General features: G+C 47.1%; 1 protein-coding gene across 2 annotated transcripts; it reads right to left on the reverse strand.

Moving 5' to 3' along the window:
- Positions 1 to 176: 176 nt before the first annotated feature.
- On the reverse strand, positions 177 to 26,364 carry HEBP1 (heme binding protein 1). 2 transcript variants are annotated; one of them, XM_008707010.2, is made up of 5 exons: positions 26,153 to 26,364; positions 16,368 to 16,506; positions 14,412 to 14,592; positions 1,656 to 1,803; positions 177 to 763 (listed from the first exon to the last, which is right to left on the reverse strand). In XM_008707010.2, the coding sequence occupies exons 1-5, from the start codon at positions 26,228 to 26,230 to the stop codon at positions 614 to 616; spliced, it is 696 nt and encodes a 231-aa protein (XP_008705232.1). In that variant the 5' UTR covers positions 26,231 to 26,364; the 3' UTR covers positions 177 to 613. The 2 variants fall into 2 exon arrangements, with proteins under 2 accessions (XP_008705232.1, XP_008705233.1); XM_008707011.2 differs by lacking the exon at positions 1,656 to 1,803 and having other exon boundaries at positions 26,153 to 26,359.
- Positions 26,365 to 27,728: the final 1,364 nt, after the last annotated feature.

Consider the following 27,728-nt stretch of genomic DNA (forward strand, 5'->3'; position numbering starts at 1 on the left):
AGCCGGTCCAGGTCCCTCTACCCTGGGATCTTTGGCTTTATATTCTGAAGGACTTTGGAACTAAATATGGGATTCCTGTCACAGTAAACATCATCACTAGTACTCATAACGATATTATTTATAAGACTGTGCAGTCTTGGAAATAACTATACTCTGGATTTGTCTCAGCTGTTTAAGTCAAAGATCTTTATTCTCAGTTTCTTTACAGAAAAAGGTCTTGTAAGAATCACAGCTGAAAGATCATGCACAAATCACACTTTCTCCTCCGCCCCCAAAATACAGGTTCGATCATTATTCTAAAGATCAGTTTTGAGTGACCCAGAAAGCTGAGAAAACGTTGCTGGATTTTTCCGATCTGCCGCTGCACTGTCTGAGGCAGTTCGAAGGGCGCTGCCTATCTTGGCTGCCGCAGCTCCCCGCAGGAGAGAAAGCACAGGCGGAATATGCGTATTTCAGAAAGTTGGCAGTACAGGCTCCGACACGGGGAGCTGGCGACGCTGGAGATGCAGTCGGAAGCCGTGCCCCCTCCCTCTCCCCGGAGGAAGCGGACGCAGAAACACACGTCCCGGAAGTCGTACCGCAGCGAACGACTCATGCTTTCACCAGCCAGACCTCATTGCGACGCCCGTAGGGCTTCATGGGAGGGTCGTACCCGGTGCAGAAGTAGACGTCGCTCCGGCAGCTGGCCGTGCCCTCCAGGGCGGTACGCAGCTGGGCGGCGTGGGCTACGTAGTCGGCTTCCTTGGCGTAACCCCCAAACTGCCTGAGGTAGAAGAGAGCAAGGGGCTGGTTAAGAGAAGACGTGACCTCTAAGGGGTGGGGATCTTATTTATTATTTCTTTATTATGTATTTATTTGAGAGAGAGAGTGAGCGAGAGAGAGAGAGCACGAGCAGGGTGAGGGGCAGAGGGAGAAGCAGACTCCTTGCTGGTTTAGAGAAGACATGATCTCTAAGGGGTGGGGATCTTTTAAATTATTTATTCATTAATTTGAGAGAGAGAGAGAGAGCACGAGCAGGGTGAGGGGCACAGGGAGAAGCAGGCTCTGCCGAGCAGAGAGCCCGATATGGGATTCAAACCCGGGATTCTGGGATCATGACCTGAGCTGAAGGCAGACGCTTAACTGACTGAGCCACCCAGGCACCCTATTTATTTTTTTAAAGATTTTATTTGAGAGAGAGAGAGAGAGAGAGAGAGAGAGAAGCTGTAGGCAGAGGGAGAGGAAGAAGCAGGCTTCCTGTTGAGCAGTTAGTCCAATGTGGGGCTCGATCCCAGGACCCCAGGATCATGACCTGAGCTGAAGGCAGATACTTAACTGGACCACCCAGGGGCCTTTATTTTTTTTTTTTAAAGATTTTATTGAAAGGGGGGAATCTTTAAAAAAAGGAGTCGCTTGCACTATGACAAGCACGGTAGAGCAGTAAGACGGCCCATCTGCCACTCCCTCGATGGCGGGGTCTGACCCCCTGAGCCCTAGAGCTTCGTTTGTGTGCCCAGGATATGCTGTCTTTTTCCTCCGAGGCTGTTATGAACGTTCGATACAATAATGGATGTGAAAAACTCGAATGCAGAGCCTGAAACACAGCAGTCAAGAACTCGGTGTGAGCTTCTCTTCCCTTCCTGAACCGTCCCCAAGTGATGGTAGGCTGACCTTACCCTAAGCTGCGCCTTCACCCTTCTCTCCAGCTCTCTCCTGCCTCGGCAGTTCCTCCTCCGAGCCCCTCTGTGTCCAGCTGGGGGAGGAGGAAGGTGCTGGGGCATTAGGGTGAAGCGGCGGCTCATCTTCTCCCCCAGCCGATCCTTCCTGATAAGTGAGCACATCACAGCAGTGACAAGTAGCAGCTTTGTTAAAAAACAGAGCGACCAAAGGCAGGGACCCGAGGAAGTCTTGGGAGGCCCCTTGGCAAGCTTTAAGCATGCGCCAAATAAAGAAATCACTTCTAATAAACCCCTTCTCCTGGTCAAATCATGAAAGCCTTCTTTTTCTAGTAAGTAAAAAGACTTTCCTAAATCAGGCTTTTCTCTTAATGGCAGAAGGTGGGGACAGAGACGGAATAAAGCTTGTCTTTTCAAGATGATTATTCCCTCCTTACGTCATCTGCCTACGCTCCAAAATTCATCCTGTGGCCTACCCTAAATATACCACTCTAAATCTGGGTTGCACTAAAATCTTTATTAGAGTCAAATATGTCCCCATTTCTAATGAGCTTTATGACTCAAAAGTCTGAATCTGCACCAGGCCAAGATTAGGCCAAATGCATTATTTTTGGTGGGGTTCTCTGAGTCACGCTTTGCTCTTTTAGAAGTGGTTAGTCATGCTCGACAAGCATTCAGCATTTTGATTACAGGGTTATTGATGTAAAAACACCCAGGATTTCATCTTTAAGGGATTGGTTCTTTCAATCTAGATGTCTAGACAAATTGCTAGTACACAGACAGAGCCGAGACCAATTTGGAATAGAAGAAGTTTGGTTCAAGTATATTGAAGAAAGATCACAAGGCAGATGAGGAAAGTTAACTCTAGGTTCACTAAGGCTCAAGCCAGAGGAAACTGGATCAGTAGACCGAGGATAAACATTAAGGAAAGACTGTTCTGACCGTAAAAGCCTGCAAGACAATGGAATTATTGTCAAAGAACGTCTATAGGTTGAGAACCCCTTGCCTGACACGAAGCAGGTGCTGAATGGAGGAGCAGGCGGTGAGTGCCCCCTGTATCCCGCACTCATGCTGTGACCCTCCATTATTATCCTTGAAAATGAACCATGTTGGCTCTCTACGCTACTGAATTTTGGAAACGTCCAAAGAAGGAGTGGTCCTCAAATACCTTCACTCATCAGTTGGCGGCAAAAGGGCTAGTTGTGCGCTCACTCCTACCTTGGCCCCTTTCTAGCTCATGGTCTTGGGCAAATGCTTTAACTTCTCTACCGTCATGTCCTTCATCTGTTAAATAGGGCTGATCGTATCCATCTCAGAAGGCTGTTGTGAAGACCAAGGGAGACAAGATGGCGGACTGCTCAGCGCAGTGCCGGCCCACAGTAGGCCCACAACAAACAGGAGCTATTACTGTTACTTTACAATTGCTCAGAACAGCCACCCAGTTCCCTGCCTCCCGAGGTGAGGGACATGATGAGGATCTCAAGTAATATCAGGAACCCAGGAAGAGAGCCTAGTGATGAAGAGCTGGCTTGATAAACAATCTCACCTTCTTGATTGGGCCTTCTCTCAAAACCCTATTTAATCTTGAACCCCACTCCCCCTTCCCATTCTTTTTTCTTTTTTTCTCCTTGCTTTTTCTTTTCTTTCTCACTCTCTTCCCCTTCCTCCCTCCTCCTTCTTTCCTTTCCTTTCTTTCTTCCTTCCTTCTTTCTCTTTCCTTCCTTCCTTCTTCTCTCTCTCCCTTCTTTCTCTCGTTTTTTCTTTCTTTCCTTCCTACCTTTCTTCCTCTCTCTTCCTTTCTTTCTCTTTTCTTTCTTTTTCTTTCCTTCCTTCCTTCCCTTCTTCTTTCCTTCCTCTTTCTTTCTTTTCTTTCTTTCTTTCTTCTTTCTTTCTCAGCAATTATGAGCTTCTAAAATACTACATAATTCATTTACCGTGTTCATTGTTTATGGTCTGGGTTTCCCAGTAGAATATAGGCCCCACGAAGGCAGGGATCTTTGTCAGCTTTTGTGCACTGGTGCAGCCTGAGCACCTAACACAGTGCCTGACACACGTCCGATCCCTTAGCTAAATCAACAATTCTGGGGTAAACAATAAGTTAGTGTCTTCAAGTCTTCAGGTTGATAGACCTCAAGATGAAAGCACTTAAGACTATTTGCCTCCACATACACTCACTCATAGAATAAAATCTGAAGCACACACTAAGGGGACAGCGGTGGGAATTCAAACAAGGAAACTGGATTGACTGGAGCCACACTGGGAAGGGCCGTGAATGCCGTGCCAAGGACTTTGATCCTAGAAGCAGGGGTGAACCTACGAAGGCTTTGAAAGTAAGGGGCTGACATGATCAGGTTGGGTTTTGGAGAAATCCCTCTGGCAACAGTGGAGGGAAAGAGACGGAATTGCCGGAGGCCAGGAATGGCCACGCGCGAGATGGCAAAGGCCTCTGGACAAAGGCAAACTTGAGAGGTGACTGGATGTGAGGGGAGGGCGGGGGGAGGTAGTCGAGGATTCTCCAGGGTTTCCAGTTACATCTCTAGACAGAAACTGCTGCTAAGGATGCTAGGGTGAAGTCAAGGAGGGGTGGGGATGGTTAATAATACAGTTCGGGGGCCATGTTGATAGGAAGGTGCGTCTGTGAAATACATTCACGTAACAACTACTGTGTGTCAGGCACTGTGCCAATCTCCTCAGACCTGGGAAAGAACTGGAGCTGGAGATCCCGACTTGGGAAGGAGGTGGGAGTCTTCAGTGAGTAGGTACTGGCTATAATCACAGAAAGGAGGGAGATGAGGCCTAGATGGTGAGCAGACAGACGGTCAGCAGGCTGCTCTTGGGAATCCTCGTCCCCAGGTAGTGGGTGGAAGAAGCGGTCTTGGCAAGGGCCAAGGAGTTGTCTCAGAAACACAGCGACCCAGCAAGTGGTACGGAGAATGTCATCATCTGGGGATTCTTAAATTCACTTAAAAAAAAAAAAAAAACCCTCCCCAAACAAAACAAAAACGATTTAAAAATATTTATTCCCGGGGGCGCCTGGGTGGCACAGCGGTTTAAGCGTCTGCCTTTGGCTCAGGACGTGATCCTGGCGTTACGGGATCGAGCCCCACATCAGGCTCTTCCGCTATGAGCCTGCTTCTTCCTCTCCCACTCCCCCTGCTTGTGTTCCCTCTCTCGCTGGCTGTCTCTCTCTGTCCAATAAATAAATAAAATCTTAAAAAAAATAAATTTATTCCCAGGCTGACTGAGATGCTGATAACGAGGATAAAAATTTCCCCCTTGCTTCATCATGGAAGCATTCTACTAGAAAACAAGCAAAGCGAATAGGCTGGGAAACAACAGATACATGTGTTCTCCTCATGGCACCCTCACCCAAGCGCAGAACTGCACAAACAAGCCAGAAAACCAACCCCTACCAGGCACATGGCCCTACCATACAAGACGGAGGCCCAGGGCTAGCTTCTCAGCTTGTTCGGGGATGAGCCACCTCGTTCCTCCCTGCCTCAGCTTCCAAGCCCTACACAGAGGGTAACACAGTGCCCACAGCTCTCCGACCTCACAAGCACGTTTGACTGTGACTTCAAGAATCCTCGTAAAGCACTCTGAGCTCCTCAAAGGACATAAACATGAAGTCTACACATTATTTTTGTAAGCCTATTAACAAGTCTCCTTCTCCATCTTCAAAAATACATGGCACTGTATTTTATCTCCCCCCCCCCCCCACATCAGAGTTCAGTATTTGGAACAAAGAATTTGGTTACTATGGGAACCAAGGAAAAGACACACACCCCCTGGATTCCAGAAACACAAAAGGAGCTAACTAAAAAGGTCTGGATGGGGTTGTGGGGCGGGGATGGGGCAGGCATCAGTGAAGCCGGCTAACAGATGGAGGCTTTGGTCCCAGGAGGCAAGAAATCATAATGGTTGAGGCATGCAGTGGGGTAGAGAGAGAAACAGATGCTCTGAGCCTGACCCTTCTCCTGACCAAGGCAATCAACAAGTCAACACAGACTTGGGGAGGCTCTGCTCTGCGTGGAGCTCTGTGCTAGGCAAGGGAAGTGTAAGGCCAGGAGCTGATGATAACTGCATGTCAACAGGAAAGAAACGTCACCCCATAAGGCATTTCATTCCATCAGACTGAACCATGCTTACTGAGTTGAGCATGACGAGGCACAAAACACAAGCTAGACACCACAGAGCTGTAAAGATGATAAAGACGTCTGTCTACGCTTGTGAGGTCTAACTGCAGTGGTCAGGCCAGAGACACACCTAAAGATTATATAGGGCAGAAGGAAGCCCTAGAATGAAGGCAGAAGGAACAGATGGAATGCTCCGGGCGTGGGAAATAGGGAATGATTGGTTCTGACTGAGAACATGAAGGGAAGGCGTTCTGGAAGACCTGATATTAAGCCGTTGTTTATTGAGCGTCTCTTCTTGATGTCAGCAATGAACAATACGACAGAAATGCCTGGCCTCACACAGCTTCCACTAAGCAGAGGCTGGAGAAGGGCTGTGGGAGGAGCTGGGTGAGTGGAAGTGCATGCTGCTTGTGGACATGTTTGGGGGGGCATGCCCTGAGGTCAGGTGGACACGGAGTGGGGCTGTGTTGTGGATTAGATGCCATGACGAAGCATTTTTACTAGGCTTCGCTGCCTGGCGAAACATTTGGGGACCCAACCCAAAGGCTACCCATCTGCCATCTCATTTTATTACCAGCTCAGACTTTGGTCCCAAGCCTACCATGTGCCCGAGGCCCATGAGCAGAGCTGAGAGACAGGGGGACGTAGTGGGATGGGTCTTGTGCTTTAGGGCTGGCGGCCTTGGAAGGGGCAGAGGTGGGAGAGCTAGGAATGATCAGAAGGACATGGCAATAATTCAGGCAAGAGGAGCTGAAGCCCAAGGCCGTGCGGAGGGAAGGGAAGGCACAGCTGGGAGGTGACTAGGACTTGGCCAACAGTTGATGTGGAAGGTGACGGAGTCAGGATGCCATCTGAATGGGAAGAGTAGGAGGATGGAGGGAACCTTTAGTAAGACGGAACACAGGACAGCAGGTCTGGGGAGGAGATCGGAGTTCCATTTTTGACATATTGATTTGGAAGACCTTGGGGAGGTTTAGCTGGATACGCCTGCCGGGGTGGGGTGGGGGAGGGGAGCTGGTGCTTGGGAGACAATGGCGGCCCCAGCCATGTGGACTTGGGGTCATGCCCCCAGAAATGGTGACTGAAGCCGCTTCCAAGCGCCCGTCTGTAAAGGACTGGGGGGATACCTGACCTGTTGTGGAGGGAAATGGTGATTAACTGCGTTTTAGATTCAGAATCTTGTCACTGGCAGGGCTCTTAGAAGTGAGGTGGCTTCAGTGTCAGAGGTCCTCAAGAGACGCGTGCCAGATGGAACCAAAGCTGCCACCGAGCACACACGTTACACCGCGTCACTGCTGCACGTTTGTGCAGATGACGCCTGAATTCCTCCAAGGCAAGGCTTCCTCACCCTGTTACCTGTCCACCTTACTGGCAGATACTTTATGTCAGAATGCTTTTCCGTAAGAAACATGCTTCCCTATAATTTCCATCCACAAAGACCACCTGTCGTCTCTGAAATAGCACAGGCCTGGGGCGCCTGGGTGGCTCAGTCAGTTAACCGTCTGCCTTTGGCTCAAGTCATGATCCCAGGGTTCTGGGATTGAGCCCCACACTGGGCTCCCTGCTCAGTGGGAAGCCTGCTTCTCCTTCTCCCTCTGCCTGCTGCTCCCCCTGCTTGTGCTCTCTCGCTCGTTCTCTCTGACAAATAAATAAAATCTTAAAAAAAAAAAATGAATGAATAACACGGGCCCGAAATATCAGAGACATTTGTTTCTCATCTATTTTCCCCACTAGGATGTTTTTCCTGCTTCAAAGAGTAGACACTTTGCTTGTTCCCTGTTTTACTTTGTGCACTGAAACAATTCTTGGCACAGACTAAGTGAATAATGAATACATGGTTTTTTGAATGAATGAATAAGTGTGTAAATGGCCTCATCTTGGTCATCACGTTGAGTCTGATGAATGCTAAGACATTCAAGGGAGCTGGAGAGAAGGTCAGGCTGGAGATTTACCAATGAGGGTGACAGGTGAAGCTATGGGAGGGGACCAAGATCTTTAGGGAGGAGAGAAAAAAAAAAGAGAGAAAGAAAAAGAGAAAGAGAATTGCAGAGAAGGCCAGGACCAAGACTTTCACTCATTTATTCCCGAACTTTTAACTGAGCACTTACTAGAGGAGAGCCCAAGACCCTACCCTCAAGAATATTCTAGTAAGGGAGACAATAAACACATGAACAAATAGGTATATAATGCAGATCCGAATAAGTGAGGTGAAGAAAAATCAAGCAGCGTAAGAGGAGAGAAAAGGAAGGGGTGCTATTTTTGATGGAATGGTCAGGTGAGGGTCCCTGAAGTCAAAATGACAGAGTTTAGGTGTTAAGCAGACCAAGGAGGCAAAACTGTATTATGTCCCCCGTGGCCAGAGCCTCCTGTGATTACAGATGGGTGCTGGAATTATCTAGGAACTTGGCTAACACTGGTCTATAGCTCTCCTAAGCGGTAATATGGAACACCCTAGAGGCTTAGCAGTTGGGCCCTTTCTTCCCAAGTTCTCTTTCTCTAGCTTGAGCTGCCCAAGCTGCCGGTGGCCTCGGTCAGGGCTGGTCATTTAGAGAGGGAAACCACAGCGGCACCCTAGGCGCCCTGTGGCTCACATAGTTGTATCACACGCACACCTCGCTGGACCCTAACAACAGTGTGTCATACGTTCTATTTTATAGATGAGAAAACCGAAGCTCAGAAAGCCCAGCTATAAAACTCGTAATTATTAGAGTTGTGGTTTGAACTGAAGTGTATCTGTAGTCGCTTGACTTTGTCGTTAATTCTAGTACAACTTTATCTGATTCTCAGAGCGAGGTGAAGTCAAGAACAGGAAAAGAGGCTAACACGTACCGAGGGTCTGCCTAACGTCCAGCACCGTGTAGGCATCTACGGATACCTTGTTTCCTCCTCACGACAGCCCTGGGCGTTAGGTACTCTTACCCCATCTCGTACTTGGGGAAACTGAGGCACAGAGCGGCTCGGTAACACGTCAAAGGTCCTGTGGCCATTGAGCAGAAGAACTAGGATTGGATCACAGTCCCCCCCGACAACGAACTCCTTGTTTCCAACTCTTTCCTTTAATGCCCAGACATTTCACTAAAACCATCAACCCTCTCCTGCCATTGGTCTGTCGAAGCCACTGCTGCACTGTCACCTAAGCGGCCTTTAGGGAACACAGAGGAGCTGGAATGTGGCCACCCATACAAGGGTGAGGATACTTCTACTGTCTCTCGTGACTACTAAGAAGATTCTGATAGTGTTATTCCTTCTTAGCCTTCTATCCATTGACTGGGAATACATACCACGGAAATGAAAGGCATAATCCCTTTTGAACATCCTTTCACAAGGTCATACAAAAGGAAGCCTGAATTAAGGAGGCAAGGCTTTCACTTTAGAATTAATTTTGCCATCTAATGCACTTACCATGGATTTGAAATAGTACTTTTGCCTTCTAATACCTCATTCACTCTGCCTTCCCCAGTGAGGTAGTCTTAAATGCACATTTGACTGTGCAGTGACACCAAGTGGCTAGTTGAGGGATAACAGGCTAATTAAGGACCATGGGCTAGGTTAAAAAAACATTCACAGAGCCATGCTAGACACCGTATTTATCACATTCGTCTCTTTAGGTTTCAGAGAATTAACAGGAAACTTCCACAGACCTGACTTTAATAGTACCTTTTAGAGAAACACCCTGTCCCACCATAAGGAACTAGGATTCCTTGGAGAGACGGCTAACGCCAACTCTAGGGCAAGAAATGCCAACATGTGCTTGAAACATCTTGTCAGACCAGAAAGCAAGGAAGCTACCATCGAGGACTAGAGTCATGTCAAAAGGACTAAGGGGCCGATCTGAAGAGGCTCCCACTGGCCAAAGATGGGACCATGTGAGCATCCGTGAGAACAACTGCCAAGACCTGAAACATACCAATTACGTTTAAATTCGTATGTTTACACTGACCCTCCAAAACCGGAGATCAACACCACCTTCCTGTGCAGGATGGCCACGAATGAAGTCCTTCTTCTGGAAACGGACAAAGAGAAGGCAACGAGCTAAAGAGAAGGTATCTGGCCTTTTCTCTGGGACTGCAGCTCAGGGGAACCAAACAGCAGACGAGGGGAGGTTTCTCCTTATCAAAGTATGCCAGCTAATAAGTGAGGGAAAAACAGAGCACACTATCATTTCACCAACTCTAACGAAGCGAGGCATCTAGGTAAGGGTGATCTAAGTCACTGAGTCACAGAAACAGAGGTGAGCCAGCGTGACGAGCCCCCGATGGCGGTATCCATGACCACGTCTGAAACATCCCACTCGAAGGCACAACCTGAACGTGACCGTGCCTCTGGTTCTAACCGCTAACTTACAGGCAATGCCCGAGGCAGAGGAACACGTTAAAATGCCATGGACAGGCAGTCTGCAAAATTCAGACCGCGGGAAACACAGGACAAATGATCCATAAGCAGCCATGAAGAAGGAAAAGGGGTGGTAGTGAGAAGAACCACAGATTAGTAAAAGCTTAAAGGGTGTTCCAGCCAATTGCCATGGACGGATTTTATATGGATCCAGGTTCAAACAAACTTTAAAAACAAATGATCAGATAGTGGGGGAAATCTGCACACTGGACATTTTATATTATTATAACATTGATGACATGTCGTTAAAATTTTAGGAGTAATAAGACATGACGATTGTATTTTTAAAAAGTCTTTAGTAGTCACACTGAAGTATTTATGGATGAAATTAATACGATGTCTGGAATTCACCTCGAAATAACCCAGTGGAGGGGCTGGATGGCAATTGTGAGGGTACATAGCCCACGGGTCTGGCCTTCAGTCAATTATCATTGAAGGTGAGTGATGGGTTCCATAGGGTTTCATTATCTTATTCTTTTTTTTTTTTTTTAATTTGTCAGAGAGAGAGAGAGAGAGCGAGCTCACGAGCAGGGAGAGGGGCAGAGGGAGAGGGAGAAGCAGACTTCCCTGCTGAGCAGGGAGCCCGATGTGGGGGTCAATCCCAGGACCCTGGGACCATGACCTGAGCCAAAGGCAGATGCTGAACCAACTGAGCCACCCAGATGTCCCTCATTATCTTATTCTATCTTTTCATAAGTTTGAAAATTTCCACACTAAAAAGGTAAGGACTAAAGAAAACCATCATACCAGCTCACTACCCTGGTTTTGCTAAAACAACAGCCCTGTCTCCCTGAGGTCGTACATGAACTGATTTGATCACGTCAACCTCATTCCTTACGAAATCAAAGGGGCGAAGGGAAAAAATAACTACTGAAACCTCCCACAGCTCATACACATGAAGTTATTTGTAAAAACGGAAGCATCTTAGTAACTACTGGAAGATACTCTTCAGTAGAAGTCCTATGAGGTAGGTGGTTAAGGGCACTTAACAGATGGGGAAACTGTCTTAGAGACGCTGAGTGGGACTCCCACTCAAATACACCTGCTCATTAGAGTGCACCAGGCTGCCTCCCAAGACACATGGCGAGAGAGCGGAGAGAGGGTGAGACAGAGGAGACGCAGCACCCAAGATTTAAGGAGGTGCTCACTCTCACAGCCAATCCTGCACCTGAGTTAACAGTGAAAGTGGGTGCCTCCCTAAATTTTGTGCTACAGCCACCTCGCTTTCCCACTCTAGTCCCTGTCCTTGGGAAACATACTCTTGACCTAGAGTTTGCGTTCTCTGCAGCCTCTGCGGTGAAGGCTGGAAGGTCGGAATGATGACTGGAGTAGAGGAGTGTGGGTTCCCGGGCTCACAGCCCGGCTGCAGTACACTCACTGTCCTCTGGGGGGCGTGCGTCACCAGGCCTGGGACTGCCAGAGCAGCCAAGCTCACATTCCCAGCATCAGTGTCAGTTCCAGAGAAAGCTACAGCCTCAGGTAGCAGTGTTGGGGCAAGGCAGCCAAATAAGTAAGTCTGGAGGCCCCTGGGAGTGGACAAAAACTGTCTGGTACAAGATTCTTTGTGTATTTCTTTTTCCTCAGGTTATTCTAGAATAGAACCAAATCTGCACCTATAGTGAATACTGGTAAGGCTGTGACTGTACCTGGTTCAGTGCCTGTCGCAAAGTAGGATCTTAACAAATGGGGAGTCACGGATTCTCTACAAGAGACTTGGTTTCTGAAGGGAGATTGGGGCCCAAAGAATAAAAACATGCAACCATCGGCCCCTGTTATGCTCTATAGTCAAAAGGATCATGACCCCAAATGAGGCCCTGGAAACAGGACAAGAATGAAAATAGGATGCATGTGTGCTCTGCTCAAAGGACCATGGACAATGAACAACTGAGGGGGTGGCAGTCCAGTTCTGGCAAATACTCCCTGCCCTTCTGGCGTTCAAGGGGAGCATGGGGTAAAAAGGAGGTCCCCCAAGTCCTATATATATATTCATATACTCATTTATATATTCATGACCCCAAACAACAGCTTGACTTAGATATTTCCCTACTGTGGCTGATGTAGGTGTTCAGCTTAAGCTGCGGGGATACTCTAACCACGTCAATTTGGCAACTGGCAAAGTATTTATTCAGACATAATGCAAATGTTTGCGTGCTATAAGCGGAAGAAAATGAAATGAGAAATTGTCAGGACTCAGTATTTAACTTAATTCATCAATAATATAAAGAAATTAAGAAAATAATCCTATTTGTATCAAAAAGAATAAAATACCCAGGAATAAATTTAACCAAGGAGGTAAAAGATCTGTACACTGAAAACTAAATTGAAGATTGAAGAAGACACAAATAAATGAAAAGATATTCCATGCTCATGGATTGGAAGAGTTAATATCGTTAAGCTGTACATACTATCAAAAGCAGTCTACGGATTCAATGCAATCTCCATCAAAATTCCAATGGAATTTTTCACAGAAATAGAAAACCAATCCTAACATTTGTATGGAACTACAAAAGACCCCATATTTCCTGATATATTTCCAAATATATCCTATATCACAAAGTTATTGTCATCAAGACAGTATGGCATTGGCATAAAAACCGATATATAGATCAATGAAACAGAATAGAGAGCTCAGAAACAAACTCATGCATATTTGGTCAACCAACTTACAACAAAGAAGCCAAGAATAGTCTCTTCGATAAATGGTGTCTGGAAATCCGGACAGCAACAGGCAAAAGATTGAAATTGGCCTTCTATCTCACACCAGTCACAAAAAACAATACAAAGTAGGTTAAAGACTTGAACCTAAGACCCGAAACTATAAGATTCCTGGAAGAAAACATAAGGTGTAAGCTCCTAGGCATGAGTCTTGGCGACAATTTTTTGTATTTGCCAACAAAAGCAAAAATAAACAAATGGGACGACACCAAACTAAAAAGCTTCTGTACAGCAAAGGAAACTATCAATGTAATGAAAAGGCAACCTACTCAATGGGAGAAAATATCTGCAAATCATATATCTGATAAGGAATTAAAAGCCAAAATATATAAAGAACTCCTATAACTCGATAGCAAAAAGGCCAAACATTCTGGTTAAGTAATGGGCAGAGGATCTGAATAGACATTTTCCCAGAATACGTACGCATGGCCAGTGGGCACGTGAGAAGGTGCTCAACATCACTCATCATTAGTGAAATACAAATCGAAGCCCCAGGGAGGTATCGCTTCACACCCATTAGAATGGCTCGTATCAAAAAGACAAGAAATAAGTATTAGCAAGGCTATGGAGGAAAGGGAATCCTCATGCACCGTGGTGGGAATGGGAATTGGTGCAGCCACTATGGAAAACGATATGGAGGTTCATCAAAAAATTAAAAGTAGAACTACCCTATGATCCAGCAATTCCACTTCTGGGTATATATCCAAAGGAATTTAAATCACTATCTTTAAAAAGAAATTTTTTTTTAAAGGGATGAAATCACTATCTTGAAGAGATATCTGTACTCCTATGTTCACTGCAGCATTATTCACAATAGCCAAGGCATGGAAACAACCTAAGCGTCCATCAAGAGATGAATAGATAAAAACATGGTATATAGATTCACAAAGTAATATTATTCAGCCATAAAAAAAGAAAGAAAATCTGGCATTGGTGGCAACGTGGATGACCTTGTGGACATTACGCTAAGTGAAAGAACTCTGACAGAGAAAGGAAAATACTATATGATTTCACTTATACATAGAATCAAAAAAAAAAAAACCACCAAAACTGAACTCATAGATACAGAGAGGAGACTGGTGGTTGCCAAGAGATGGGATGTGGGTGGGGAGTGGGAGAAATGGGTGAAAGGTGGTCAAGGGGTACAGATTTCCAGCTATCAGATAAATTAGTCCTGGGAATACAATGCAAAGCAAGGGGACTATAGTTAACAACGCCGTCACGTATATTTGAAAATTACCAAGAATGCAGATCTTTAAAGTTCTCAAGAAAAAGAAATTGTAACTACGATGGATATTAACTAAACTTATTGTGCGGATCATCTCATAATATTTATACATAACAAAGCAATACATATTGTACACCTTAAGTCAATACAAGGTTATAGGTTGAGTATATCTCAATAAAACTGGAATAAAATATCAATGTCATGCAAATGCCCACTGCAGAAGATCAAGGAGTGGTTACGGAGATCAGGTGTTACCCTCAGATGCCTAAAGAATCATCTCCTTACAGGGAGTAGACAGTGATGCTTTCCCTCTCCTCGATCTTAATGCTGTCATCGGTGGGAACTGGCGGGTTGCTCTGAAACTGGTTTGGAATCCGGAACCAGACTTTTAATTTCTTCTGTAGGGAGCCATCATCACCGGGAAACACGGCAAAGGAAATAGGAACGGTCATCCCCATCCCGATTCCTGAAAACGTAAAAAACCCCACAGAGTGAAGAGGGTATTACAGGCGGAACTTGCTCAGGACTGGAAGATCTGCCAGTCTCATTCTTCCTCCAAGACAGTCTTTTTTGTTCTTGAAATTAATAACAAACCTTTTAGGCATTAAAAATATACAGTCAGATATATATATAAAACACCTCTTATTTGTATATATTGGAAATAGGAGTGTAGTGACTCAACGTGTTTGGAAAAAATTATTTGGTAATATATATCAAGACTGTAAATATATCGGTATCTAATTACTTTCTATTTAAATATAAATTTTAAGGAAGTAATCCAAAATATGGCAAAGGCTATAGGTAATAGGATATTCATTGCAGCAAAATTTATAATTGTGAGAGACTGGGAGCCATATAAATGTTCCAAACAGGAATACGTCTAAGTAAATTATAAGCGCATGATGCAATATAATGTAGCTATCAGTAATTAAGCTTAAGAAGACTATTTAGCAATAGTGGAAAACAGTTATAAGTAACTATAAGTAACAGAAGGATATACAATTTGCACAAACACTATGATTACATTTTAAAGGCCTATTAAAAAGCCCTAAAGAAATACATTCAGAAGACAGCAATGATTGTTATTTAAAAAGATGGATCGGGGCGCTATTTTGTTATTTTCAAGATTTTCTTTATGTTTAATCATTAAAAAACATTTTCTTAAAGATGTATGTATGTATTTATTTATTTATTGGGGTGGCGACAGAAGGAGAGGGAGAGAGAGAGAATGCCAAGCAGACTTGTGCTGCTCATGGAGCCTGACGTGGAGCTTGATCTCACGACCCTGAGATCACGACCTGAGCTGAAACCAAGAGTTGGATGCTCAACTGGTTGAGTCACCCAGGGCCCCTGAATTTTATCATTTTTATACATACACTCTTCTAAAAAAAAGGTTACAACAGTATTAAGAAGGAAAAGATTTCTTCTTGACCTCCTACTGGTTGACTTACTGCCCAAAGCCTGATTACTTTGGTGCTACTAACTGTTGCTGAGGTTAATACCAGTTTCTGACTCCCTAAATTACCAGCTTGAGAAATATCCTACAAACTAAACATCACATCTCTTTCTTCACCTCGCTTTCTGACCCGGTTTGGGTTTGCACTGATTCTAAAGAGCAGTCCAAATGAGAGAGCTTTAGAGTAAAATTCATATTTAAACATGGTTTACATGCCGACAGGTACACTGAAACTTCAGGCCCATCATTTTAAAAACAGGGGCACAGCCAGCACAGACTGCCATGTCGAAGAGTGGGACAGCCTAAAAATTCTCAGGCCCTTCACTTGCCAGAACGGAGCCGAGCCCCTGCCATACTCATCACTCACGGAGCCTCAGTGCCCTGCAGATTGAATGAACAGGGGACTGGGCAGAAATGTTCAGCCTGGTGGCGGAGGTCTCAAGTCTGAGGCTGGCCTGGCTCTGTGACTTGGCTTTCTTCATTCAGTCAACCAATCCAAAGATACCATAAGCACGTTAGGGTTAAAACCCCCAGAGTGTATGTTCACGCCTGGGAGAGAAGCATGCATCAGTGATATGGAGCAGGGATATCGCACACCGAGGGGTGGGCTGGGATGGAGTCAGTGTGGTCTCCCTAGAGCGTCCCTTGTGCACACTGCCCAAGTTCACATGCGGCTGAAGCAGGTGGTGACAGGTGCCCTGTGGACCCTCCCTGCATTTCCCCCGATGGCAATGAGACCTAGCAAGCTTGCCTCTGAGACCAGAGCAAAATCAATAGGTACTCACCCTTGTCATTGGTGCCTCCCACATACTTCATGACTTTGGGCATTGCTTCCCGTAGAGCCTCATCCACAGGCTTGTCTGTCACTTCCACTGTGGCAAACCGCCCGCCCTCACAGGTCCTTTCCTCAAAGGAGACGTCTTCCTAGGGACAGAATGTACATGCTTCAGAGATTTAAAGTGACAACCGGTGATTCCTCTAGAAGCAGTAATGGTCCAGTCATAAGAACTGCTAAAGAACTTTCCATAATGAACCTGGGCACGGTGACAGGGTAGAAGAGATGGTAGGGGCGCCTGGGTGGCTCAGTTGCTAAGCGTCTGCCTTTGGCTCGGGGCGTGATCCCAGCGTTCTGGGATCGAGCCCCACGTCGGGCTCATCCTCTGGGAGCCGGCTTCTTCCTCTCCCACTCCCCCTGCTTGTGTTCCCCCTCTCACTGGCTGTCTGTCAAATAAATTAAAAAAAAAAAAAAAAAAAAGAAGAGATGGTAGGGGTATGAAGGGCCACGAGAAGAAGGTTCCGGGATTTCTTACAAAGGTGGAGTTGGGAGAAAAACTTCAAATCATGAATATTCTCAGAGATAAGAGAAGATATTGCATCCCAAGCCACTCAGAACATAACCAGAATGCTATAAAAATAGAATGTTCAGAGATCAAAGCGCTCTTAGAAATTAAAAATATAACAGAAATGAAAAATTCAGGGGAGAAGTCAGAAGATAAAGCTGAAGGAAATCTTCCGGAAAGTCACGTAAAAAGGCAAAGACGTCGAAAACAGAAGAGAAAAGGAAATCAGAGGATCAAGCCAGGAGATCCAACATCGGAATGACAGGAGAGCCGGGAAAAGAGAAGAAGAAAACTAGAAAGGAGGAAAGAAAGAAATCCAACAACAATGCCACAAACTCGAAGCCCCAGCATTAGCCTCATTCTAGAAGCAGGGCAGCAGGTCAAGAAGAATCGAGTCATTCAGACAGGGAGACAAACCCAAAGAGACTCTTAACTCTAAGAAACAAACTGAGGGTTCCTGGAGGGGAGAGGGGTGGGGGATGGGGTAACTGGGGGATGGGCATTAAGGAGGGCACGTGATGTAATGAGCACTGGGTGTTCTATGCAACTGATGAATCACTGAACTCTACCTCTGAAACTAATAATACACTCTATGTTAATTAATTGGCTTTAAATAAAAAAAAATAAATATAAAGGATCCCCATGGCAATTTTTACAAAATTAAAAGAAAAAAAAGGACTCAGAGTCGTTCTCTTCATTTGTACTCCCAGACAGGACTCCTCATTCCAAGTCATCTCACTAAACCTTACCCCTCTCCTTCTGAATGCTCAGCTCCACTGCCGCTTCCCCACAAAGCCTTCCTCCCTGGCAGGAACCCCACCCATCAGGACCACTCTCCATGTAAGTGTCTGTCCTAAGGTCATTATCCTTTGCCTTATGGACCCACGCAGCCCTCCTCCATCCCCCCTCCTCTTCCTTGCCCTTTGATGTCTCACGATAGAATTTCATATTCCTTGAACATACGCTATAAGACAGTGTTTTTCAAACTGGAAAAACAACATGATCCAAAACAAGAAATGCCTTTGTACATCAGGGCCCATCAAGAACATACATGTAATTGACACGAAGTTTCACATACTAATACTTTACCCTTATGGAGGGCAGGCTTTCTGATAGTAGCCTTTTCTTTCTTTCCTGTTGACTTCTACTCTGCTCAAGTGAATTTTATTCTATTTCACTAAAGAAGAAAGATGTAGTCTATATTGATTTTGCTATCTGGTAACGGAACACTGGTGCAATTTGAAAAATCTGCTATAAAGTCTTCGTGGACAAGACCTACGCCACGGAACATCATAAATTAGATGCTCAATAGGTGTTTATTTATTGATCAAGGAGCTGCCTCTCTTACTAATGACTATGAAAAATAGACACATGAGAGAGGACGTGGCCGCCCCGCTGGGCAGACAGGCCTTCCTGTGACATCCTAGACTGAAAGTTCTCAACTCCCAAGAGGACAGAATGACGTTCTGGAGGTGAGGTGGATAGGACTGTGGGACTAAGAGACCTGTATTGTCTGGAGAAGTACATTTACATTATAATTTGATGTTTAGAATGAAAAAAAAAAAACCTATTTTTTTCGTAACGCAAAATTAAAGGAGAAGAGTGAGAAAGGGGCCCAGGAAATTGGAAAGGTCTCTGAATGCCAGTTTCATCCACTTCCCTTCATGTGGGGCAGGGGAAACTGCACCAGACCAGGAATCAAGAAGCTGCAAATCAAATCCACCGTGGCTCCTAATTCCGAGGATTGCTGTGAGGTCCTCCCCCTGGAAAGTGTCACATTTCCAAAGGGCCTTCGGTAGCCAACCATGTTGTATAAACCTGGGGTGTTTTGCTCTTTCTGGCTCTGGCTCTGGCTCTGGCTCTGGCTCTGTCACAGCAGAGACTAGACTCACCCTTCATTTGAGGTCCCATTGAGTCTTGCCACTTATGTTTAAAATTCCAGAAACGCTACTCTGTGAATCAGAGAATTGCAGCTTGAAAGCGGTTTTAAAGTTCATCCAACCAAACTAATTTTCCCAAAGAGGAAATGAAGAACTGGAGGGACCGAGCTGCCCAGGGACACATAGCTACGAAGTGGTGACATTGGAACCAGAATTCCAATCTCCAAACTCTAGCCTAATGCTTTTAAGCATCTCCCTTTAGCTACTGAGTTAGTTCTTTCTGATGGACATTTGTATGCCTGTGTCCAACTCCGAACAGGGGCACCTAAAGTCACTGAATGCAGCTGCTTCTCTCACAGATGGAGAAACCAATGATAGGCTCTCACTGGAGAAACGAGCTGCTTGGCTCTTTCCTTCTTTCCTTCTCTTATTCATTCAGGGAACAACAAAGACGCTTCTACTATGTGCGGAGCACCGTGCCAGGTGCTAAGACACAGTGATGAAAGACACAGTCTCTGACACCAGGCGGGGTGCGGTCTAATAGAAGTAGCCAGGAGGGGGGCCTGGGTGGCTAAGTCATTAAGCGTCTGCCTTCAGCTCAGGCCGTGATCCCAGGGTCCTGGGATCGAGCCCCACATCGGGCTCCCTGCTCTGCTGGGAGCCTGCTTCTTCCTCTCCCACTCCCCCTGCTTGTGTTCCCTCTCTCGCTGGCTGTCTCTCTCTCTGTCAAATAAATAAATAAAATATTAAAAAAAAAAAAGTAGCCAGGAAACCACATTATAACCTGGTGATATATTTAAGAGGAGAGGCAGGGCAGCAGGGGAACACAGAAAAGGACTACCTTGGTTATTTTGGGGGGCAGGGTGTGTGTTGATGTGCTTGGCTAGGTCGGGCGGACCTTGAGGTGCTTACAGATCCTCCAACTGGACATTCAGTCACTGATGCACGGATTTATGGAGGAAATATTATTGAAAACCTCGGCCAGGTGCTACGGATTTGGCAATTAATATGATATGGGCAGTCTTGCGGGGTGGTGAGAAGATTATGAAATTATCGTATGATGCAGTGAATGTTCTGTGTAGTTTGGGGAGGGCGAGTTCAGGTAGCGGGCACCACAGGTGTAAGAGAGCAGAGGAGAACAATATGCTGCAGGTGAAGGACACAAGTGGCTCACTGGGGCTGGAGCAAAGGCTGCCAAGCAGGACATATAGCAAGAAAGGGGCTGGAGACTCTGGCCGGGGCCAGACCCCTCAAGAACTCCTAGGCTGCCATAGGGAGGATTTTGTAACCTTCGTTCCAGCGATGGTGATCTGAGTGCAAGTCAAATTCGTTCAACTGACTTTGTGATACGAACGTGGGATTTTGAGTGGGAGGGGTCCTGGAGCAGAAAGGAATCTGGGGATGGTACAGGTGATCTGCGCTCTCAAACTCTTCCCCAGGCAGAAGGTCCATGGCAAGGAAAGAAAGGCTGCTAAGAAGGGAATCCAGTTGGATTCAGAGAGCCAAGTCCCCCATGATAATTCTACCAATCTTTTTTTTTTTTTAATTTTATTGACTTATTTGAGAGAAAGTGAGCAAGAGCGAGAACAAGAGAGAGCACGAGCAGGGGCTAGGGATAGAGGGAGAGGGAGTAGCAGACTCCCTGCTGAGCAGGGAGCCCAATGTGGGGCTTGATCCCAGGACCCTGGGATCATGACCTGAGCCGAAGGCAGATGCTTAACCGACTGAGCCACGCAGGCACCCAGGCGCCCCATAATTCTACCAATGCGTAAGGCTCAACTCCACCTCCTCTTCCTGAGTGATCCCTCCTTCCCATGAACTCCAAAGGCAAAGAACACTAAGGCTAGAGGGGCCCTTTCATCTCTATCAGTTCATCTGCCTCCTGCTACAATGAGCCAACTATCCATTGCACAACTGGACATGTGGGTCTGGAGCTCAGCAGGTGACTGACATGGGAGATAAATTTGGGAGTCATCAGCAAAAGGGGTAACAACGCTGTGAACGAAACTGAGACTGCCCAGGAAACACACACAGAGCATTCCGTATCACGTCACATGTTAATGAATGCCCTACCTAAAAGTCCTCACTCACCAAGTTCTTAACCTCTCCCAGATGGTCCAGGCACCACCTAGCTTCTATCTACCTTGCCAGCCACACCCAGAGCACTTCCTCACTGGCCTTCTGCTATTTCCTTCAATGCCATGGTCATTCCTGCCTCAGGGCCTTTGTACCTGCCTCTTCTTCTGCCTGGAGTATCTCTTTCCTGTCCCTGCCTGACGGACCCCTACTTATCCAAAAAGTCCCAACCTAAAAGTCACTTCCTCAAAGAGGATCCTCATTTAAAACAAGTTCCCATGATATTTTTAGAGGCCCCTGTACTTTCACAACACAAGAGTTATTGTAATTATAACCGAATAACAATGTGTTTAACTTCTATCTGCAACCATAAGCCCCCCGGGGTCAGGGGCTGTCTGTGTTTACCACTGTATCTCTTAGCATCAAGTACCACGTCTTGCGTATAGTAGGTACTAGGAGTATTTGTGGGAAAGGAGGCTATGGAGTAAAACCCGGTTTTACTCTAATGACAAGGAATACAATAGACATAGCTGGGTGGACAGATGAGAAATTAGTCTAATTGTATCTATGCCGGAGAAAAGCAAACTCACAATGTCCTGAAGTGTTACTCCAGCGCCGCCCCCCCCCCCCGTTTTGATAGCATCTATGTCCATATATTCTCATATGAACCACTGGATCACTGTGAAGATTTAGGTTTGAGGGATGGATATTACAAAACTAGTTCTCCAGGGAGCAGAATTTAAATAGAGTTCTATTTCCGCAGAAAATAAAGCACCTAAGTTAACACAGCTCACACATTTGATTCTTCAAATTTAGTGTCTTCAGCGTGTGTCCTTGTCACATGGAACATAATAACAGCCTACCTCTGCCCCAGATCCAGCTAGCTTATGCTCCCAATCAGATAAGGATTCGGCCCATGGCTGCAAACACCAGTTTTCAACATTCCCTGGGAACCCTGGTCAAATTCCAATTCCAGGCAGGGATCTTGCAACAATGCCTCTTGCTATGGGATTTGCAAGGTCAGTTTTTTCCCCTTGCCACCTGCTGGGGTGGGTGTACATGTTAATTCTGGAAGCCAGCTTTGTTATTGTAAGAAAATAATAATAATAATAATAGCCAACCTAACGCAGTTCTATGTGTCAGGTATTATTTTAAATATTTGGCATGGATTTGTTCTTTCAATCCCTCCAATGATCCAGTGAAGAAGTGAGTGTTTTTATCCTTATCTTCAGATGAAACTGGAGCACAAGGGGTTAAGTAACATGCCCGAGTTACAGAGGGCAAGGGGTAGAGCCAGGATTCAAACCCTGGCTGTTGGGTCCTAAACAATGTGCACAGGCTGGAAAAAAATCCCATTAAGATGTCAGTTATTAGTATCAGTCCTGCTCCGAGCATCCACCAGACCCACCTAATCCAACATAGACAGCAGGGTGCCTTCCTCCTTCCCGAAGCAATGTGGAAGACACCTGATAAGTTCCGCAGCAGCCTGGAGCTCCCTCACCACAATCAGTCCTGAACATCTGGTGAGCCTGACCCGGAGCTACCGAGGGCCCACTGTCTGCCATCTATTGGCTCAAGAGAGTGGGCAACGGTTCCTGACCTAGACGCTATCTGGGGCAAGAGAGTTAATTTCAGGGAGAGTCTGTCTTCAAAATAATAACCCCCTGAATTTGTTTTTTTTTAAGAGGCTTATGAGTATCTTTGAATAGTCGAGTAATTGTCACAGAGGCACTGTTGTTCTCATATCACAGCTGAGAGATTTCAGGGTTCAGAGTGCTTAGGAAGTTAAGTAGTTTACCCCAAATTACCTGTGACACTAGGGGGACGCTACGGTTACCACACCCAACCAAGCGCTAGGTATTTTGTTGAACTACTTATAACTGGTGGTCTCACTTAAACTTCCAAACATTCTTGTAAGATACAAATTATTACTTCCTCTCGTGATTGGCTTCAGAGAAGTTAAGTAAGTTGCCTGTGACCACACAGCTAGTAAGAGCGGAGCTGAGATGAGTTCTGACATAATGATATTACTACATTTGTAGGGGGTATGAGTTTACAACGCAGTTTCATGGTTTTTAGAAATTTAATATTTATAATTAGTCTGGGAGTAGATGGGAAAGATATTTTCATACCCATTCTACAGCTGCAGAAACTGAGATCCTCCAGGTTCAACGATCTGCGTCAGCCTGGCAGCAATATGCCATAGGGTGCCATATTCCCACCAAATGTTGAGGGAAGATGCTTCTCAGGGAACTGTATTCATCCCCAGAGGCACCAAGTCAGTGGCGGGTGACACCGTATCATGACGGGTCTAACAGGAAACAGAAACTACTTGAGTATTTTGAACGGAGGCACCTCGTTTCGAGAAATTAATTTCATAGATAACAGAAGAGTTGAGATGCCCAACAGGGAACAGTGAGGCAACCCGGAGGCTGGTGAGCACCTAGGAGAAGTAGAGGGAGGATTCTCTGTTACTTGAGCTCAGATACCTGATCTCTCGCTGGAAGCTAGAACCATGGTGGCCTGTCTAGAAAGGGCTGGAGCTACAGAGAAACTCTTGGTGCCAGAGACCTGATGGTTCAGAGAAAGAGAGGGAGAAACACCTTCTTCCCTTCCTGCCACCCTTTTATCTCCCACTAGTGCCTCCCCCTGGGTGAACCTCACTGTGAGTTGTCTGACATTGGAAGCCTGGGAAGTAGGCAACTGGAATCAGCCTCCACTCCAGACTGAGACATGACCCCCACTCCAGACTCCAGACCGAGACACGCCCCCCACTCCAGACTCCAGACCGAGACACGGCCCCCACTTCAGACTCCAGACCGAGACACGACCCCCATTCCAGACTCCAGACCGAGACACGGCCCCCATTCCAGACTCCAGACCGAGACACGGCCCCCACTCCAGACTCCAGACCGAGACACGCCCCCCACTCCAGACTCCAGACCGAGACACGCCCCCCACTCCAGACTCCAGACCGAGACACGGCCCCCACTCCAGACTCCAGACCGAGACACGGCCCCCACTCCAGACTCCAGACCGAGACACGCCCCCCACTCCAGACTCCAGACCGAGACACGGCCCCCACTCCAGACTCCAGACCGAGACACGGCCCCCACTCCAGACTCCAGACCGAGACACGGCCCCCACTCCAGACTCCAGACCGAGACACGGCCCCCACTCCAGACTCCAGACCGAGACACGGCCCCCACTCCAGACTCCAGACCGAGACACGGCCCCCACTCCAGACTCCAGACCGAGACACGGCCCCCACTCCAGACTCCAGACCGAGACACGGCCCCCACTCCAGACTCCAGACCGAGACACGGCCCCCACTCCAGACTCCAGACCGAGACACGGCCCCCACTCCAGACTCCAGACCGAGACACGGCCCCCACTCCAGACTCCAGACCGAGACACGGCCCCCACTCCAGACTCCAGACCGAGACACGGCCCCCACTCCAGACTCCAAACTGAGACACGACCCCCACTCCAGACTCCAGAGTGAGACCCAGGGAATGGGCGAGGGAGGGATCTGAGGACAGACAGGTAGCAGAACGGCCCAGACCCTGCATTGGCAGTTGTCTGTTAACCCAAAAAGACCCAGGGAGCTGGGGTCCACTACAGAAAGGAGAGCTCTCTGGGAGCTGTTGGGAATGTGGGGATTTACTTGAAGCGTTAGGGCCAAGAAGCATCCTAGACACTCCTGGGCCGAGTCCACAGACTGGCATGCACACCGCACACAGGCACGGTCTCGCCACAGACGGATCCCATGGCCTGCAGTTTACAAACATTCCTAGGCAGATGCCAACAGGTAAAACTGACATTATTTGCCCTACTCAAAACCACAGCCTCATTCCTCAAATTCCGTATTCCTTCTTCCCTTCCCTGCTTGTTTTTCTTCACAGGCCTGATCTGATAACGATACATTTGGCCTGTTTACTCGTGCATTAGCCATTAAACGTAAGCTCGACGAGGACAGGAATTTTGGTTGGTTTTGTTCATTGCTTTATCCCCACTGCCTGTAAGAGTGGCTGGCATGCAGATGACACTCAACAAAAGCTACTTGTCGAATACATTAATTTTAACTTGGGAGAGTTCACATGAAGAATCTGGATTTCTGGTTTTCCTTAAAAATCTGGCAACCCTGGTTTATATCCCTGCATAGCAACATTATTGCCCTTTGTAGAGGGGGCTCTGAGTTCTCTCTCGGATTTGCCTCAGTCCCCACCTTGCCTTAGAGTCTAACACAGCCAGCTTCACTCATTTCCAAGGCTGCCTGGATGTTTGTAGGCATCTGAATACGTCACCCCTGATATGGGCTAAACTTGGTCCTTCTAAGTACAGCTGAGGGAACTCAGAGACAGACAGATGAAGTGACAGGCCTCTGGTTATAGCGTGAAGAGTCCAGACTAGAGTCTAGTTGAGGGCTTTGTGTGACCATCATTGTACTAAGTACCAGAACTTGACCCCCAGACAACACAGTCCTTTAACATAGGAGGTGCTGAGCAGGGAGCTGAATATACAAAGGGCACAAAGTACCTGTTTGCAAGGAGACTATAATCTAGTGGCAGATTCTCTGTTTCCAGGGGGCAGTCCAATTTGCTTGTGTTAGCACTGATGTCAATTTGGGGGGATACAGCAGCGATGCCCTCTTCACCCATCCTGTATGGGAGTTCCACTGGCTCTGGGCCTTTGCGCACACTCTTCCCTTTTCTGTGCCCTCCTAAATCCCAGAGGTCCAGCTGAAGACACTTCCTCCGGGAAGTCCCCCTCATCAGCCCCTGGCAGAATGGATCGGTGCTTCCCCTGTGCTCCCTCCCTTGAATTTTACCTCTGTGGAGCACAGATCTCGTTCTCTTATACTCATTTCTCCAGGAGTTGGGGATTTCTTGAGGACAAGCACGTTTTCGGTCTTTTTGCACCCGAAGGCCTCTCAGCAAACAAATGATCAGAATGCTTCGGATGTTTAAATGAACGAATGCATTCAACAGGCGCTGTTATATCTCCACGCCGGACTCCTCTCTTACAGCAACCTCTTTGTCTCCCCTCCTCCCAGCAGAGCCCTCAGCCTGCTGCTCTGTACTCCCCTTCTACTTCCTCCTTCCCAGTTCACGTGCTGGGCACTGGAGGGCCTTGCCCCCGGCAGAAGCCAAAACGCACATTCTGGGGTCACACCGCTGTCCCACCTGCCCGTCAGAACCCGCGCCAGCCCCGTTCAGGGTGCGGTGGGGGGCGCAGCCCCGCTTCAGGTCCTCGGCAGCCGTGCGGGCCTACCTTGCCCCCTTTGCTCAGGACCTGCCAAGGCCACGTCTCTACGCTCCCGAACAGCGAGTTCTTGATCATGCCCAGCATGGTGTCGCTGCGGCGCTCCGGACGCACCTGCGGACTCGGGACTGCAAAAGCGGCTGGGGCACCACGGGTGAGGGCCTCGGTGGTGCGCCTCGGACTCCGACGCGAGGAGAGGCGCTCGGAGGCCGGCGGGGCGGGGCGTCGTGGGCGGGGCGGAGGAGGAACCCCGCCCCGCCTCCGCCGGCCCCTCCTCCTCTACGGAGTCTGACTACTGGCTGGGGCCTGGCTGCCCGTTCTCCCGCTTTGGGGTTTTAGGCCGCAGCGACGGAGAACTTTCTACATCCCGCCGCCACCCCGTACTCCCATCCACCCCGGCTCTGACTCTCAGATACCTGGGCCCCAAAGTTCTAAGCCACTGGATTCCTCTGGAGCTTTTTCGGTCCTCCACCCTAAGGCTCTACCTCCAGTACGGACTGCATAGACAAGGTTCAAAGTCTCCCGTAGCCCCCCGCCCCTGGAGACGCATGATTGCTCCAACTCCAGCGACATAACCTGGTTTGTCTCCCCCTGCACCCCATTACCTCTCATCTTTTTTTTTTTTTTTAAAAACCATCTTAACTAGTTTTCTCCTTACCACTTCCTTTCCTCTAATCAGTTTTAATCACAAATTCCTCGTTATTTTCCCGAAGCACGGCTTGCTCATTGCGTCCTTCCAATCAAAACCTTCTAACCAATTTCGTTACCATTTTTGAGTGCCTGTTTCCCGACAAGTAATTTACAAATATCATCTCTACTCCTCAAACCACTAAACATACATATTTCATATGTATTTTTAGTTTTTACTTTTTTTTTACATTTTTACTTTTTTTTTACATTTACATTTACATTTTTGCATTTTACAAATGAGGAACCTGATACTCAGAATAATTAAGTGACTTTCCTAAGGTCGAAAGCCAATGGGCGGCTTGGCCAGGATTGAATCCGCGAGGGTGGTGTCCATGTCCATAACCCTTTATGGGGCTCCTGGGTGGCTCAGTGAGTTGAGCTTCCATTCCTGGTTTTGGCTCAGGTCATGAGCTCATTGGTCTTGAGATCGAGGGGGGTTTGGGGGGCCCTCCCGGTTGGGCTCCCGGCTCAGCAGGGAGTCCGCTTGAAGATTCTCCCCCTCTGCCACGCCCCCCATGCACAGGCGTGTGGGCTCGCATGCTCTCTCTCTAATAAGTTAATATATCTTTAAAAAGATCCATAACACTTTTTTTGTTTCTTTTTTTAAAAATTTTTTATTATGTTATGTTAGTTACCTTACAGTTTTATTGCTCCCGGTCACCTCACCTCTTACAGATCTACGTACGTCCTGCATGTGGCGCGACTTGTCAATTTTGTTTGTTCCTGCCCCTGTACCACAGAGATGGCCCCACAGGGACAACCCCCTCTGTTGCGCCCCTTGGTATGTGACTTCTCTGAAAGTCCAACGTTCATTGTGTCTCCAGAAACACAGTGTGGGCTTTCTGTCTGAACTCACCTACCATTTTGTTGGCTCAAATGTTTCTGCCTGTCTGAG

Source organism: Ursus maritimus, unplaced genomic scaffold (genome assembly GCF_017311325.1).
Source record: "Ursus maritimus isolate PB19 unplaced genomic scaffold, ASM1731132v1 scaffold_26, whole genome shotgun sequence".
In the NCBI taxonomy this organism is placed as follows: Eukaryota; Metazoa; Chordata; class Mammalia; order Carnivora; family Ursidae; genus Ursus; species Ursus maritimus.